This window comes from Moschus berezovskii, chromosome 19 (assembly GCF_049115385.1).
Source record: "Moschus berezovskii isolate FMDL1 chromosome 19, NW_MosBer_1.0, whole genome shotgun sequence".
NCBI classification, from domain to species: Eukaryota; Metazoa; Chordata; class Mammalia; order Artiodactyla; family Moschidae; genus Moschus; species Moschus berezovskii.
The window spans coordinates 21,704,399-21,722,427 of NC_142478.1; the positions used below are offsets into that span (position 1 = coordinate 21,704,399).

The 18,029-nt window shown below is 35.8% G+C and overlaps 1 protein-coding gene across 14 annotated transcripts in view; it reads left to right on the forward strand.

Moving 5' to 3' along the window:
- ELF2 (E74 like ETS transcription factor 2) overlaps positions 1-16,239 on the forward strand; it is a 71,294-nt gene extending 55,055 nt beyond the window's left edge. For 6 of the 14 annotated variants that reach the window (XM_055405274.2, XM_055405267.2, XM_055405279.2 and 3 more), the window contains 7 exons: positions 4,404-4,517; positions 5,994-6,167; positions 8,500-8,538; positions 8,935-9,021; positions 12,186-12,378; positions 13,737-14,084; positions 14,526-16,239. In XM_055405274.2, coding sequence (XP_055261249.1) covers positions 4,404-4,517; positions 5,994-6,167; positions 8,500-8,538; positions 8,935-9,021; positions 12,186-12,378; positions 13,737-14,084; positions 14,526-15,153 — 1,583 coding nt within the window. In that variant the 3' untranslated portion in view covers positions 15,154-16,239. The remainder of the gene's footprint in view (positions 1-4,403; positions 4,518-5,993; positions 6,168-8,499; positions 8,539-8,934; positions 9,022-12,185; positions 12,379-13,736; positions 14,085-14,525) is intronic. The other 8 variants (XM_055405270.2, XM_055405280.2, XM_055405276.2 and 5 more) reach the window with 3 other exon arrangements.
- Positions 16,240-18,029: the final 1,790 nt, after the last annotated feature.

Here is an 18,029-nt window from a genome sequence, read left to right on the forward strand (position 1 = left end):
ACTTTCATGTGCAAGCTGACAAAATACTATTGTATTTATGGAAATGGAATCATAATTTTCTGTCCACACATTGATTTTATGTTTAGAAGTTAAAACTTATAGAAATATGAGGATAGAATTTGGGTGTTCTTAATTACGTTTGATACTAAATTATACCTGCGGTTCTTAAAAACTGAAATTCCTGGGAGTCCCCCCAGATTCTTTCAGGGGAGTCTGTAGAATCAAATTATTTTCACGATAACGCTAAGACAGACATGTGCCTTTTCACTTTTATGAATGTTCACAGGAGTTTTCTAGAGGCTATGTGGCTGGATGTAACAGATCAAATGAAGAAGCAAGTATGAGAGCCCAAATGTTTTCTACTATGTATTAAATAGATTTGCAGAAATGTGAACTAAAGCTACTCTTTAAAATTTTTGTTTTTAAGAAAAAAGTTACTTTTTATAAAAAATGTAAAAGTTTTTTTAGTTTTAAATTTCAAATAGGATAAATATTTAAACATGAGACTTACATAAGCAAGATCTTCTTTGTGGTCCTCTCTGTGAGTGTAAAAAGATTCTTTGACCAAAGAAGTTTGCAGTTAGCTGTACTATAGTTTAATTAGTCTACACTTTTCAGTACCATAGTGACTAGCCTTATTTGGCGATTGAGTATTTGAAATGTGATGGATAAACCAAATTTTTAATTTTATTCAAATATAAAAACTAAAACAGTAGAAAACTTCTTTACCATGTAAATTTCTTTTACATGTTGAAATGGCAATATTTTTGAATATACTGGGTTAAATGAAAGGTACTAATTTCACCTTCCACTAACTTTTCTCAGTGTAGCTAGCTGCTGGATATTTAAAAACTACATGTGGCTCTTGTTATCAGACTGCTCTACTTTAGAAAATTATTTTATTCTCTTTCTGTTCTTAACCTTATAATGAAGCTGAAGACAGTCAAAGGGGCGCAGGTAAAGATGGGGAGCTTTACCTTCCTCCTTTTCCGTGTGTTCACTTGTGCTCTTTGCTCATCTGTTACTGTTACAGTCCTGGGCCTTCAGAGAATGAGCTGTGGTAAGTCAGGTGCGTAGCTGAGTGATGGCCTTGTAAATACGAGTTTATGATCTTGTAGGGGAATACCACTATCACCTAATGAAGTGTTTTCTAATTTTTTCCTATGGCTCTCAAATTGCTGTTAATTTTTATTTTTGACTTTTAAAAACATTGTTATGAGCTAAGTCTGTTGCCAGCATTCTCTTCTGCAAAGCTGAGAGGTATGTCTCTTGTCAGACTTAATTACCAAGTTTGGTATTTAGTAACAGCTGTTGAGTGAGTCTGGAATCATCTACCATACAAACACCAGTTGATTAGAAAGCTAGAAATGGAACAAGACTCTTACCAATAGTAAAGGAGGGCATAAGCAAATTTAATTTTTGACACTGATTAAAATAGTTTTGAAATTTATTTGATACATTTAGTTTTTCAAGGAATGTTGACCAGCAGCCTAACTACTGGTGGTAACTAGTTGATAGTGTGCCTGTCGATAACTTTTTGCTTCATTGTTTCTATTTTTAAAATATATATATTTTTAAACTCCCATAAATTTAATACATAGGCCTAGAAAAACACCAGTAAATCAAGTTTTAAGTAAGAGATGATATCTCGGCTGTCACTTGTAAGTTTGCTTACTTTGATGGCACAACACTGTTTTATTTACCTTAAGAATTGTGCAGAATTTTAGTTATATTTGAATTATTATTTAGTTGTATTGAATTCAAGTTGTATTTGAATTGCTGATAAGAATAAAATAGCATTGAAGAGTTTTCAATTATTACAGAAACTTAAATAGGAAAAATATTTCTTAAATTTCTGTTACCAAAAACTACTTGTTGACCTATGTCAACAAAAGAAGAGTAAAAGGAGATAGTGTTCCCTTTTAACAAAATGGATTAAGTATTCATGGAAACTGTCAAATTATTTTTCATCTTTGTTTTGAAATATTTTACTCCTGTTTATCTTTTTGATACTTTTTCTGAACTATTTGTATTTATTGACTGTTGATAGAGTGTAAGATCTGATCATTAGTTCATAGAGAATTTATGCATTTTCAATATTCTCATCTTGAATTTAAAGTATAAATGAGTTAATAACATTCTTCTTAAATTTGTATGTTTTCTCTTTGTTTTAGTATGAACATGTACAATATTTTAGGGAAATAATATTTTGAACTTAGGGACAAAGGGGAGGTTGAGGTTGGAAATAAGAGCTAGGAAATTTTCACTGACAATAACTAACATGAAACCATGGTTTTAAAAATATACTTCAAGCTATGTAGGAATTTGGGAAATTTTGTTTATAACTTAAAACATTAAAATATCTGGTAAGATTCTATTGCTGTATTATTATCAAATGCCCAGAGCTCTAACTTTAATATGGTAGAGTTTTAGGGTGTGTCTTAATACAATTACATAAGGAATTAGTTTACCCAGGGTAGTTTATTAATAGCACCTCAGACAACAGCTAAATTGCAACACAAGCAGACTTTAAAGAGAATGAAGTTCTTAGAATAAACTTTAAAACCCTGAACTGCTTCCCAAGGTTCTTTAGTGCACATGAGTATTGTAGGGAGGTAATTTGAAAAAAAAAAACTACTCGAGAATGGTAATACATTTTATACTTACTAATAGTATGTTTCTTAAAGTTGAGCTAGAAGGACTGATTGAATCCTCTGCTTCAGTGAAGCTGCAGATAAGAGTAAGCAGGGTCACCTAAAGATAGATTTACTTAGAGGTTTGGCTGCCTCTCTGGAACTGTTTAGCTTTGAGCAGATTTCCATAAATGGAAAGAGCAACTGGAGAGACTCAGTACCTTGGTTGAGAGTGTGGATGATGTGCAACAGGTGGTAAAGCAGTCACTGGATTTTTTTTTTATAAATGCTCTCCAAATGACTGGTGTTTAAGGCTAAGGCCTTAGCACTTGGTGAATTTTGAAACTAAGTGAAAAAATCTTTTTCAATTAAAAATTTACTAGAAATAATTTTAAAAGATGCGTATCTTTAGTGTGTAGAACTTGTGAATTTATAATGGTTTTATGAAATTTGTATATTTCTTTTATTCCTTGAGAGGACATCTTGAGAAAGATCTATCAGATTAGAAACTGTTAAACATGTTTGTGTCTCAGAACCTCTTACAGAATAGAATTTCAGTATTTCAAATCAAGATGTGAAATTAATATATCATTAGGATAATGAGTTTGTGCTTGGATTGCTACTTTTCCTGTAAGGTCTGTCGGTTGTCCTTAACTTTAATAAATAAAAGAAATACTTACATACCTACTATATGAAGAATCTATGTTAGGAACTATAACCGATACAAAGATGATTAAGACAGGCCTCCCTTGGCAGTCAGTGGTTAAGGCTCCACGCTTCCACTGCAGGGGGCATGGGTTTGATCCCTGGTCTGGGAACTAAGATCCTGCATGCCATGCCATGTGGCTAAAAAAGTGGAGGGGGCGGGGAAGCTAGCCCTCCCTGATCTCATGGAGCTTATAATCACATAGAAATGATAAGAAATTATTACCATTTATTAAATTCTTAAGGAAATCACTGCATTTAATTCTCAAAACTATATGAGGTAAGTAATATTACTATTTAGTGAAAGAGGAAACTGGGCCATATAAGGATTTAAATTACTGGCCTGAGGTTACAGAAATAAGTGGCAGAGACTAGAACCAAAGCTTTTTCACAAATAATTTAATCACCAAAGCATAAAGTAAGTGTTAGAGAAGTTACAAAAGGTGGTAGAATTAGGAAAGGCTTCATGAAGGCTGGCTGGGGTAGGGGGGAATAGGAACACTCTCTCTCTTTTGTCTTTCTAAATTTCTTGGGTGAAACCCAGCAAAACCCAGTGAAATCTTGAAGAAGAAAGCAGATAATTGTGAAGAAAATTTCTAAGTTCTCCTGTGTACTCACCAGGAGGGTTTGTAAGAATTGAACTAATTCATTAAGCTAATTTAGAAATATGAGTCTCTGACCGATTCTGGTAGGTGTTAACCCCCGAGTTTAGTAGTAGTATGTTAAAATTACAATAGACTTCATAGGATTGTTAATCTACAACTATCCTCCCTCCCACCCCAAGTTAGTTTTGGCCTCAAATTGATACAGGATTCAAATTTCAAGAGTCTGTCTTTGTTTTCCTTTGGATAAGATTCAGAAATTTCTAATTAATCTCAATATTTGCTTTGTAATCAACATTGATTTTATAAATGGCAGATTTGTTTTAGTTTTTAAATTATTTCTGTAATTTGTATAGACTAATATGTATTAATGGCTTATTTAGAGTTATGAACTAAACATGAGCATTTAGTTCAGTAATGTGTTCAATGCATTATTATTGAGTGGAACTTATTTTCCCTCCAGTGGAAGCATCAGTTCATAGCAGTAATGCACTCTGTACAGATAAGACAATTGAAGCTGCTGAAGCCCTGCTTCATATGGAATCTCCTACCTGCTTGAGAGATTCAAGAAGTCCTGGTAGGTGAACTGTTCTTTATTAAAGATATATCATTTCATGTATCTAGAATAAAAAAATTTTTTTAATCCAAGGGAATTGTTGTTCTCAAAGTCTGTTGTACATAAATACCTATGACAGCAGTAACTGGTCTTTACCTGTCAATGTTCCCAAGTCTTAAATGCTTTAAATACTTAATTTTCAAAATAATTGACACAGAAGGTGCCCACTGTAGACAGATAAATGTCACATTGTTGTTTCTACTATTGTGTCTCATTTCCTTAACTCTGGGTAAATGAGAAACCTTAAGAGCATGGCTGGAGAATGGCTGATGGGAGCTGTTGCCACCCATGACCACGTTGAGTTGAGTCCTTCCTTCAATGATAACGGGCGGTAGTTCTGGGACCACTCCCTGGAAGAGAGAGGAGGTAGTGTCCACCTCTCTTCACACTCCCTTCAGACTTCAAGTTTTCCATTGGTTTTGGTCTCTTTTTACAGATTGCCTTTGAGAATCTTTTTGTCCCTAGTTTTAATGTCCAAATGTTAATTTGACTTAGTACGGTAAGATTGACCCTTCTTTTAGGGATTTACAGTAACTACTAAGATCAACTGTACTTTTTAATTAGAGTAGTAATCCCGTGTGTTATTCAGGGATATGAAAAGAAAATTAGTGCATATTTGTCAGTGTATTAATCTATGGTAGTATGTATTAACTGAAATGGAAATGTCATATCCTAGTTATTCAAGTACATTGAAAGGAAACCAGAGCAACATTATTGTATGTAATAGAATACTAAAAGTATGTATGTACCATTTCAGTGATCCAAAATATTAGGTACTGTCCATTAAATAAAAGATTGAAAGATGATACTCATTTGGCTATAATGAGCAGGTTTTCTTTTCATATTTAAAATGAAAATGGTCCAGTGGTTAAGACTCAACCTTCCAATGCAGAAGGTGCAGGTTTGATCCTGGTGGGCAAACTTAAGATCCCACATGCTTCGGGGTGCAGCCAAAAGTTATTTAAAAAAAAAAAAAGAACCATAAGTGCTTACTTTCACTGAATACGCTTTTATTATTTTAATGTTATACCAGGTGTATGTTTTACCTTGTTAGAGAATAATAATGAGTAAGTGGAAGGAAAATAATTATTAACTCACTGTTACACTGTTTTATTTTCAACTGTTTTCCCAATTGTCAAAATGATACAAAGTCTTGTACAATGAACTTGAAAGTACCTAAAGTGTGAAGCAAGGGGGTTGACTACTCATGATCTCCCCCCTTTACCCAGAAGATTAACATTTCCTTCAGGTCGAGTTTCTTTGCATTTATTTACTTACATACTTTAGATCATATTGTATATTCAACATATTAACCTCAAGTTCTTACCCTGCTTTGATGAATTCTTAGTAACCTCACCTTTACTAAATATTGAATTGTCCATGCTAAGCGGCATTAACGGGGGTGGGAAATTTTAATTTTTCAACTTTTTTTTATAGTGGAAGTGTTTGTCCCTCCTTGTGTATCAACTCCAGAATTTATCCATGCTGCTATGAGGCCAGATGTCATTACAGAAACTGTAGTGGAGGTGTCAACCGAAGAATCTGAACCAATGGATACCTCTCCTATTCCTACATCACCGGATAGCCATGAACCAATGAAAAAGAAGAAAGGTAGGGTATATTTATAAATTTCTGGGAAATTGGGTGAAATTTTTTCTAGTATCTTTTTTCTCCATCAAGGGAGATGGGAAATATATATTCTATATTTACGATCGATGTTATACTGATTAGATATTCTCAAAAAATTGTGTCTTTTAACATGTTCATATTGTTTCAAGGAGTTAGTATTTGAGCCCTGAAAGTAGTTGCCCAAAAATGAGATTATAGTAAGAGCTTGATACACCGAAGGGGTCCATGGGGTTGCAAAGAGTCAGACATGACTGAGCAACTGAACAACACAGAAGGAAGATCAGGGAGTCACTGCACATTTTTCTACTTTCTGATCCTTTTAGGTACTTGGTTACTTAAAAGAAAAGTATTTTTGACTCTGTTTCTCATAACCTTATCTTCCTGCTCTTTTGTGGGCATTAAAATAAAAAGCCCAATTTTCTTCCCCACTATCTTTGGCCTTAAAACACCAAGATTGCCTGTAGGTGGGAATTCCGAGGGGACTAAACTCACCATTGGGTAAAGAGCATTTCCACTTACTCTTTGATTGCTGCTGAAACCTGTGTTCATCTGATCCTGGGGGTTGTGGGGGGGTGCGGTGGCACACAATGCTCCAGTCCATCTCCAGCATCCTGAGTGGGTTCTTTTTTTCTGTTTGAATCAAAGGTAAAACTTGAAAGAAGTGAAATTCTGTGTAAATGGGTACTCACCTAATTCCACTTTGTTCTCTGCCTTTTTCTGCACATTTTAGAGTGGGGGGATAAAATCAAAGGCAAAAAATAAGGGGGAAAGTTGTGTTAGAAATAATGGTGTTATCTAATCATTTATTAGGTAGCAGTGTTTCAGATTGCTATGATGTTCACAGGTCTGCGCCTCACTGCTGTGAGGGACACAACAAAGAATAACACAGTTGCCTTCCATCTTATAGTATAGATTATATATATATTTGAGATAAGCATGGATTAGAGAATTTAGAAGAAAGAATTACTTTGCGCTATAAATGTTTAAACAAAAGGCATACATGTAAATAACCCTGTTTACCCACTGCCCACTGTAGCCTTTGGCTGGTTGTATCTTATGCAAACCGTTACAAAATACCTAAGAAAATTTTAGATTTAAATGAAGAGGGAAAAGACTATGAAAAGCTGGGAGTATTTAGGGAACCAAGATCTCTAGATAAATAGGTTGATCTGTGTACATGATGGTATGGTATAAACCAGGAAATAATTTGCCAATTTAATACTAATCTTATGTATTTGAAAATAGGTGGTCTTAATGAATGACAATTTAAAAATTACATATAACACCACCAGTTATTTGTGGTTAAGGACATTTGGGACATAGAAAGGTAGGTTATTTTTAATAGTAGGGCCTTATTTTTATTTCCAGAGCTTTTAATATACTAATGTGCATTATAAATCTCCAAGAGATGATTACGTGCAGTTCTGAAAGTTAATTTGACTGTAGAACCCTTTTCCTACTGATGAATAACCTGTTTGTCAAATAACATGATTTGGGACATGCTGCTTTATAAGAAAATAAGCCTTTGGGGACTAACCTTTCCATTAAGGAGTTGGGCTTTTGTGCTTGAATTTAGGAGACAGAGAAGATGTTGGGACTTATTACTGACTGCATATTTTTGTGCATATAAATATTATTTAAATTGAGAAATTAAGTTCTATTTTTAATTAGGAGACTGGTGAACTTTGTTTTAATTTTTGCCAAAGCATACTTATTGATTAGAATTACCATAATGAAATCCTAGAATATAATAGCTATGCTTTTTCAAATATAAATTAGGGCATTTTAATTTAGCTCTAGATGATCCTTGTTAATGAAGAGTAGTGGTGGGCTTCCGTCTGTGGGGTCACACAGAGTCGGACACGACTGAAGTGACTTAGCAGCAGCAGCAGAGACATCAGAAATCCCAGGTGTGTGACAATCACCAAATCAGTAATATTATACTTAATATTCCCAGTCTCTTTCTTGAGATGTCCCTCACCTGCCAGCATTCATCCTTCAGTGCTGAGGGTTGAACACAATACATTTCAGAAATACTCTTTCCTTATTGTAGAGAAGTGTAGCTCTTGCTTTTCTGTTCATCGTGGATGTTGGACTGTGTGAGTGTGGCTTAGGGCAGAAGTGAGTGAGGAGAAACGAAAAGGCACAAACATTTCTTAGACATATGAAGCAATTACTTGGAAGATTTTTTTTTTTTTTATCCTTATACCTGCACGTTGAGGTGGGGAAATTTATGCTTAAATTCTGGTGAATTGATTGGCTCAGAGCAGTAGAGAGTGTTTAAAATAATATTTTTTACTTTTCCTCATTTGAGCTCAAAGGGCTTCGCAGATTATCAGATCTTCTGCAATAGGTAGGTAAAGTTTTTTCTAACAATTCCATAGAACAGAAAAGTTTATACTAGAATTTGTTTCCATTGCTACTATTGGAAAAGGTTAGCAAATTGAGGCTGTGACCATGTAAATAATAGGTTAGTAGTACCTGACTTGCCATATACATTGATTTTACTATCAGCGCAAAGAGGGTCGCAGAGAGTCAGACACGACTGAGCGACTGAACTGAACTGCTGTAATTTATATTGCAGAAGTGCTTTTAATGTTCCTTTTAAAAGCAGCTTTTATATATACAGTATATTAATCCATAAATTAGTGTCTAGTTTCATAAATAATGTGTTATCAAAAAGCCTGCTATCATGTTTCTGTTATTTTTCCTGTTTTCCATGTATGGTTTCAATATCTTCTTTTTTCAGTTGGCCGTAAACCAAAGACCCAGCAGTCGCCAATTTCCAATGGGTCTCCTGACTTAGGTATAAAGAAGAAACCCAGAGAAGGAAAAGGTAATTTGGGGAGGGCTGTTTTGTAGGCGAGATGGATTTTTTTTTTTCCTAGTCAAGTACATTTGTAGGAAAATTACTTCTAGTATGCACTGTAGTGCTGTCTTGGATTGTAATTCTTAATCAAGGGTGTATGAGCCTCACATGGGTGGCTTTTTCAAACTTTCTCTGCCTGGTCCTTACCTAGTGAGGTTTTGTAGGCATAGAGAAACTGTAGGGAATGAAGCTGGGCAAGCATTTGGATTTGGAAAAGGCCCTAAGTGCAGTCTGATGCACACCTGTGTTGTTTTGGACGATGTGTGTATGTTTACACCCCTCCTCATGGAGAGTCAAGTGGAGTCATTTACATTTGAGAAAGTTTACAAAACTAAGACTTCATTTCTGATACATACTTTCCTAACTGATAGAAGTAAGGTGAATTTACTTTTCCAACCAACAAATTTCAGTCATGTCAGTAAGGATGCCTAAACAAAAATTTGACCTATTTTTAAAAGATTGATGTGTATATTGTATTTGTATATTCCCGTTAAAAGCAAAAATGGCAATAAGCCTTCCACATTCTCTGCTCTCTTAATTTGTTGGATTAAGTCTTTAATAAAAAAAAATTAAGTCAGTAAATCTACCAAGAAATTTGGTTAGATTTTTAAAAATCCAGTTATGTAAACCTCCATTTACTTAGGAACTGTTATTCAGTTTGGGACAAGTTTAGGATAGTTTTATTTTCTTCTCTGTCTTTGGTTGTTTTACATTCCTAACGTCTTAGGTTTTATCTTTTAATTTGTATTGAAAACCTTAAAACTTTATTAGTAGCAAGTGTTAGAAATTTGAACTGTAAATATACAGTTATTACTGTTTTTAAAATTACTCCCGTCATTAATGGTATCTCTTATATTCAAAGACCTTATGTTTACCAGTGGAAAAAAATTTTGTGGTAACCTATTTTTACCAGTCAAAATAATCTTTCATTAAAATTTCAATTTTGTATTATTAAACCTGAGGCAATATGTTGTTGTGTGAAGATTAAAGTTATTACAGTCACACCTGGATTAAAAATCCAGTCAGTGCTTCGTCTTCTGCAAAATTATGATGTCTGCATAGGCTCCATATCTGATAAAGAAGGTTTCCCGTTCTGAATTCTGTTTTCTTTAAAACCAGAAATAGAATTGTTCATTTTAACTTAGGGATGATAACTGGAATGAAGCAGTTAAAGATAATCTGAAGAATGTCAATGGGTCTAACTATATAACTAATTGATTAGATACAGGAGTTCAGATCCCTACTATCCCGACAGTGCCGTACAAGGCATTGTCTGTTGTACAAAAATTTTTTCTAGAATGAGTTCTTACAATCTCTAGGTCATAGAATAAAAATCCCCAACTACACCTCTTGATTCAGTTGAGACTTATGTAGTTGAAAGTTGTGATTTAACACTAAGAGTTTTTAGGTATTGATACTGATGTAATAGGACTTTGGAGATAACAAATGTAGTAACATTGTAAAACTGAAGATTAACCTTTTTAGGTCAAGAGAATGCACACAGGGCTCAACTATGGGTTAATGGATTTATTGAATTTTCGGGGAAATTACAGGATGAAAATGAAATGCTAGAGGAAGAGCATCAGTGTTTAGATCGAGTAGTGGAAGCCTCCCCACCCTAAGGTTCTTCTCATATAGCTTGTAACTTGGATCTGAATTTTTGAGGATAGTAAAGGGTTAGTGCTTCTTCCAGCCCAGCGTTCCTCATAATGTACTCTGCATATAAGTTAAATAAGCAAGGTGACAATATACAGCCTTGACTTATGGCAGAAAGTGAAGAGGAACTCAAAAGCCTCTTGATGAAAGTGAAAGAGGAGAGTGAAAAGGTTGGCTTGAAGCTCAACATTCAGAAAACAAAGATCATGGCATCTGGTCCCATCACTTCATGGGAAATAGATGGAAAAACAGTGGAAACAGTGTCAGACTTTATTTTTTTGGGCTCCAGAATCACTGCGGATGCTGATTGCAGCCATGAAATTAAAAGACGCTTACTCCTTGGAAGGAAAGTTATGACCAACCTTGATAATATATTAAAAAGCAGAGACATTACTTTGCCAACCAAGGTCTGTCTAGTCAAGGCTATGGTTTTTCCCGTGGTCATGAATGGATGTGAGAGTTGGACTGTGAAGAAAGCTGATCGCAGAAGAATTGATGCTTTTGAATTGTAGTGTTGGAGAAGACTCTTGAGAGTCCCTTGTACCGCAAGGAGATCCAACCAGTCCATTCTCAGGGAGATTGATCCTGGGTGTTCATTGGAAGGACTGATGCTAAAGCTGAAACTGCAATTCTTTGGCCACCTCATGCGACGAGTTGACCCACTGGAAAAGACTCTGATGCTGGGAAAGGTTGGGGGCGGGAGGAGAAGGGGACGACCGAGAATGAGATGGCTGGATGGCATCACCGACTCTGTGGACATGAGTTTGAGTGAACTCCGGGAGTTAGTGATGGACAGGGAGGCCTGGCGTGCTGTGATTCATGGGGTCGCGGAGAGTCGGACACGACTGAGCAACTGAACTGAACTGAAAGGGTTAGTGAGCAGGGGCCTAGAGATGACCCGGTGGCTCAGTGGTGGCATATATATTCTAATCTTCTCAGGACTCTCTTCTATTCTTTCATCAGTTTACGAACCTCCGTACCTAGAGGCTTACGGAGGGAATAAAGGAAAACAGCAGCCTGTGTTTGGTCTTCTCATAACACTGCCCACTACTCCTCTCCACCCTTCCAAAAAAAGAAGAGTGATGCTCTCTTCTCTTTGGGACTAAGTTCCTTATTTTACCTACCCACATTCCTTCCTTTCCTTCTGGTATGCAAATCTTAGCCATCTTCCAGTCCACTTTATTTTCACTCCTGAGATCCCAGACGTTCTGTCATTCATTTGAAATAAAATTGTGCATGGCCTTATGATATAGCTTATATTGTTTCAAAACTGTTATTTATTTCTTGAATTGTTATGCAGTAGACAACACAGTTTGACACTGTACAAATGACTGATAATCAAGTATTTAATGGCAGACTCTTAATACATTTGTTCTTTACCAGTAGTAAATTGATTTTTTTATTCAGCATAAGTAAATACTTGCTTTTAGTTATGTTGATGAATTTTTAATCAGTGTCTATAATTGTTTTCAAAGGAAACACAACCTATTTGTGGGAGTTTCTTTTAGATCTACTTCAAGATAAAAATACTTGTCCTCGATATATTAAGTGGACTCAGAGAGAAAAAGGCATATTCAAGCTTGTGGATTCAAAGGCTGTCTCTAAGCTTTGGGGGAAGCATAAGAACAAGCCAGACATGAACTATGAAACTATGGGACGAGCTTTGAGGTAAGAACGCAAGAGTTTTCAAAGAAAACTTATGTATTTCTTAAAACTGTCTATTAATACTTAAAGTGCGTGAGAGTACTCAGTTGTGTCTTAACTTTTTGCAACCCCATGAACTGTAGCCTGCCAGGCTCCTCTGTCCATGGACTTCTCCAGGCAAGAATACTGGATTAGGTTGCCATTTCTTCCTCCAGGGGATCTTTCTGACCAGGGATCAAACCCAGGTCTCCTGTAAGGTGGATTCTTTACCACTGAGCCACCTGGGAAACCTGATATTTAAAGAGACGCTCTTAAAATCTCTTACTTATTATAGCTTCTGATTTGGGCGGATTTTCTAGAGGAACTTCTTGGATTTGGAGGCAGATGCAGAGAGTTTAGTCTAGATGGCTAAAATTTGAACACTATTGGAAAATCCATTTGTGGGAAATGTGTGCCTTTAAGAGAATTAAACCCAAACATAATACAGTTTCCAAACTGTGAATTTGTTCTTAGTTCTTGCAAATTTGTTATAATGGATTTATTGTGATATGAAAATTTTAAGTTTTGTCAGTTTGAGGAACCCACGTAACTTGGTAATGTACACGGCTTATTCTAATTAAGGGTATTTGTAAATGAACATAGTTTATGTGACAGTATTCATATATGCCACAAATTCATTTTTACTAAGTATGGTTTAGGTAATTTTTCCACATAATACCAAGTTGCTTTTATAACCTATGTAAATCAGAACTAAATTTTTACCAGTATCTGTAAAATCCAGTTGTCCGTCAGTAGTATCTGAGGGGTGTGGCTCCAGAACCTTCCGTGGATACCAGAAATTCATGGATGATCAAAATCCCTCATATAAAGTGGGGTAGTGTTTGCTTGTAACCCACTTATATCCCCCATATATTTTACATCATCTGTAGATGATATAATACCTAACACAGTGTAAATGCTGTCGAAGTGGTTGCTATCACATGGCATATCCAAGTTTTGCTGTTTGGAACTCTTGTGGAAATTTTTTCTCCTTGAGCATTTTCGATCTGTGGTTGGTTAAATCCATGGATGAGGAACCCACAGATATGGAGGGCCAACTGTACAGTAATATATTCTGTATTCTGTATTTAGGTTAAATGACTTCCTTTAATAAAAACAGTGAGCTGTTAGCTAATTCACAGATTTCAAGGTGAAAGGACACATATATGGTAACAAGTTCTAATTTCATAGCTACTTCAAATTCTTAACCTTTTGAATAGAGTCCCACCTTAACTCTTACTAGAGTAAGTGAATGTTTCTGTTAGCATCTCTTCACGGTGTTTTTTTGGGGGATTGTAGGGGGGGCAAACATAATATACTTATTTAATACTTTTTCCTTACAGATATTATTACCAAAGGGGTATCCTTGCAAAGGTTGAAGGACAGAGGCTTGTATATCAGTTCAAGGATATGCCCAAAAACATAGTGGTCATAGATGATGACAAAAGTGAAACCTGTAGTGAAGATTTAGCAGCAGCTACTGATGAAAAATCATTAGAACGAGTATCACTGTCTGCAGAAAGTCTCTTAAAAGCAGCAACTTCTGTTCGTGGTGGGAAAAACTCATCTCTAAACTGCTCCAGAGCAGAGAAGGGTGTAGCTAGAGTTGTGAACATCACTCCCCCTGGTCATGACGCTTCATCCAGGTCTCCCACTACTACCACATCTGTATCAGCAACAGCCGCCCCAAGGTAAGTGAGGGAAACCAGTAGTTGTAATGTATTTAGTTTTTAGAAAACTCTTCGGCACAACTGGGATGAATATTTGCATTCTAAGAACTGACTCTTTGTCAAGACTTTGGAAAGTGTTTGGTATTTTTAAATGTATTAATTAAAATATTCTTATTAAAGTAGATGTCTTTTCTTACTTAAATTGATTTTTATGATTTTATAGATGGAATTTAATGTAGACTTTAAAAAGTATATATAAATATATTCAGCTTATGTTTAAATATATTCATCTCATGTTATTTCATGCTGTAAACTTCAAAGATTTTCGGTACATCTGTAAAATTGGGTCCACTAGTTTTATATATGTTAGATTTGCATTCATCTTTTTCTCTCTCTCAAAGAGACCTATTTAATAATTTAGTGTTACATATAATCAAATTTGTTTTTTTTTTAATCAACCAGGACAGTTCGTGTGGCAATGCAAGTACCTGTTGTAATGACATCGTTGGGTCAGAAAATTTCAACTGTGGCAGTTCAGTCAGTTAATGCAGGTACACCATTAATAACCAGCACTAGTCCTACAACAGCAGCCTCTCCAAAGGTAGTTATTCAGACAATCCCTACTGTGATGCCAACCTCTACTGAAAATGGAGACAAAATCACCATGCAGCCTGCCAAAATTATTACCATCCCAGCTACACAACTTGCACAGTGTCAACTGCAGACGAAGTCGAATCTGACTGGATCAGGAAGCATTAACATTGTGGGCACCCCACTGGCTGTGAGAGCACTTACCCCTGTTTCAATAGCTCATGGGGCCCCTGTAATGAGACTATCAGTGCCTCCTCAACAGGCATCTGGCCAGACTCCTCCCCGGGTTATCAGTGCTGTCATAAAAGGGCCAGAGGTTAAATCAGAAGCAGTGGCGAAAAAGCAGGAACATGATGTGAAAACTTTGCAGCTGGTACAAGAAGAAAAACCAGCAGATGGAAATAAGACCGTGACCCATGTAGTGGTTGTCAGTGCGCCTTCAGCTCTTGCCCTTCCTGTAACAATGAAAACCGAAGGATTGGTAACATGTGAGAAATAAAACAGCAGCGCTCCCACGGACGTTAGAATGTTAGTGACGGTCCTGATATAAGTATTTGCAAGGGTGTCATCGACAGAAGTCAGAAGACTTTAAAAACAGTTGTAATGCATTTAAGAAAACAATCACACTTACTGGAAATAAATTACCTATCCCATGTTTCAGTGGGAAATGAACTACATATTGAGATGCTGACAGAAAACTGCCTCTTACAGTAGGAAACAACTGAACCCATCAATAAGAAAAAGGACTGAAAGGGACCAAGCAACTCACTACAATATCAAGTTACACTAAGACTTGGAACACTAACATTCTGTAAGAGGTTATATAGTTTTCAGTGGGGAGGGATTGGGATGGGTGATCTTGTTGTTACATATAGCAATTTTTGATGCATTTTTATGCATACCAGCAATTATTACTGTGTTCACACAGAACTCACTTAACTGGTGCTATGTGAAAACTGCTAATATAGGTATTTTAGAATGTGAATTGAAGAATGGATCCAAAAGCTTCAGAAAGAGGTTAGCAAAAAAGATCTAGTGCATTTTTTTTTTTAATCATATAGCTTAAGCTGATTTAAAACAAAGGCCTTAGACTAATTTTCGGTTTTCTTTATTGAAATAAGCTAATGGCTTGTTTGTGTAAAGCTTTTTTATTAAAAGAAAAATTTTAAAAATCTTGTACCTAGCACAGTATTGTTATAGAATTTACATGTAACATTTTATATGGTAGTTTAAGTCTGTCAGTTTCTTAATTGTGGACAAATTAACAGTTGGCTCTGGCCTTTTGCTATAACACGCCTGTTTGTCACTCACTTAGCCCTGGCATCTGTGCAGACATATCCGTTTCAGTTCTACTGTCACTTGGAAGTTAAGGCTCAGCATGATTTTTGTCAGGTAACTCTAATACCTGGAGTTTTCTTTCTTCCTTTTTTTTTTTTTTAGTTGAAGTTTAAGAGGGAAAGTACCAGTGTTCAGATTTGAACTATAATAGTTTGTATATTCAACATTTGAAGTATATTCTATTTTGTTGTACTCTTGTTTCAAAGTGTATTCAAGTAGGTTTTCTGAAATATAGAAATGAAATTTACCTTGTGTTTTGGTCTCTGGTGATATTTATAACAATATTCAAAAGCTATATAAACATGTTTTAGTTAAGAAGTAATAGAAGTCCTATTTTTCCTTCCCAACTGCTGCGTGAAGAAATTGTTTTGTTCCATTACATTAACATTTGGCAAATGACCTGCATGTTTCCACTTCCTAATTACTGTCATGTAATTATTATAATGTTTTACTTACCATAATTTACTATTTTAGTGTTGGCCACACTTAAATAATTTATATTTCAAATCAGACCATTTGTTTCTCAGTCAGACCTTTTGTGGGTGAGGAAGAACAAATAATACTCTAGCCCTTTTAGAACTGGAGGGACCAGAGGAACCTCATTTCACACCAAACTAGGTCCCGTAACGCCACATAATAATGCTCTTTCTACTACAAAGAAAAGTTGTCTATTTTTACATCTTTTAGAAATATAAATAAACTGATACTTAATATTTGTGGCCTTTAATTGTGCATTTGGTTAGACACTACTTAGGTTGACAGATTTTTATAACAGCTCCCTTTGTAATCTTTTATCTTTTCCATAAACATACTTGATGGTACTTTCTAATAAAAGCTCAAAGAAAAACTCATTGATTCTTATCCCATTTGGGGTTAATCTCAAACTCTACCTCCTTTTAAAACATTTCCAAAATATTTCATGTTTCAAAATCTGTATCATATGCCTTGACACATAACTGTATTGTCTGTTTTTGCATTGCAGTTTCATTTTTTGAGTTATGTCTCCCATAATATTCTTCTAGGGCAAAGATGTCACATGAAAAAGCGTTAGTCATTCAGTCGTGTCTGACTCTTTGCGACGCCATGGACTGTATAGCCCGCCAGGTTCCTCTGTCCATGGGGTTTTCCAGGCAAGAATACTGGAGTGGATTGCCATTTCCTTCCCCAGGAGATCTACCCAACCCAGGGATTGAACCCAGGTCTTCTGCATTGCAGGCAGAGTTTTTACTATCTGAGCCACCAGGGAAGCCCAAGAAGTCACATGGAAGATAGCTAATGAAACATATTTTAAATCAGCATTTCTTTTCCACCTATGCTATATTACTAATTGATTTTCATTAGGCTAAGCAAAGGCTGCTTGCTTACCTCTACCACTCTACCTTAATATTTTCTGTGTCTCTGGCAGAGTAAGTTCACCTAAGGTCTTGATTTAGAAATACATGTTGACAGTATGTAATGATGAGTATTTCTTCTGATGGGAATTGTCAGTGGTATGGCTTTTAATTGCAACCCTTCTGTTAATCATTATAACCTGTATTTGCATTTTCTGTCCACTGTAACAAAGAACCACACAGTAATGACTTGATGCCACTACATTTTCTAGTCTGGCCAGGCTTTTGAACAGTGAATCAGCAGTCAGCCCATTTATTCCTTGGGTCATCTTCCAGCAAGTTTTAACCTTTCACATACCATGCTGCTTACCAGCTGGCCAGTATACCTCTTTATAGAGAAAATAGAGGTCTGAGCTGTGAACTCCATTTCTGGACCGCTTGCTGTAAGAGCATCTCCTTATTCCAGCATCCATCCTCAACACCTGCCTGGGGAAGGAGGCAGGTGTGCTGGTCTCTTGTACTCAACACCACCTCCCCTTTCACAACTCCTTGGTTTCTTTGTTCCAACAGTCCGTCATTCTTCAGTATTTAAAGGTAGTACTTACCATGGGATTTTTTTCCTTTATAGAATAGTTGTACTTACTATTACGGTTTTGCTTGAACATAACTGTTCAATAATCTCATCCATGCATATGGTTTTTACTAT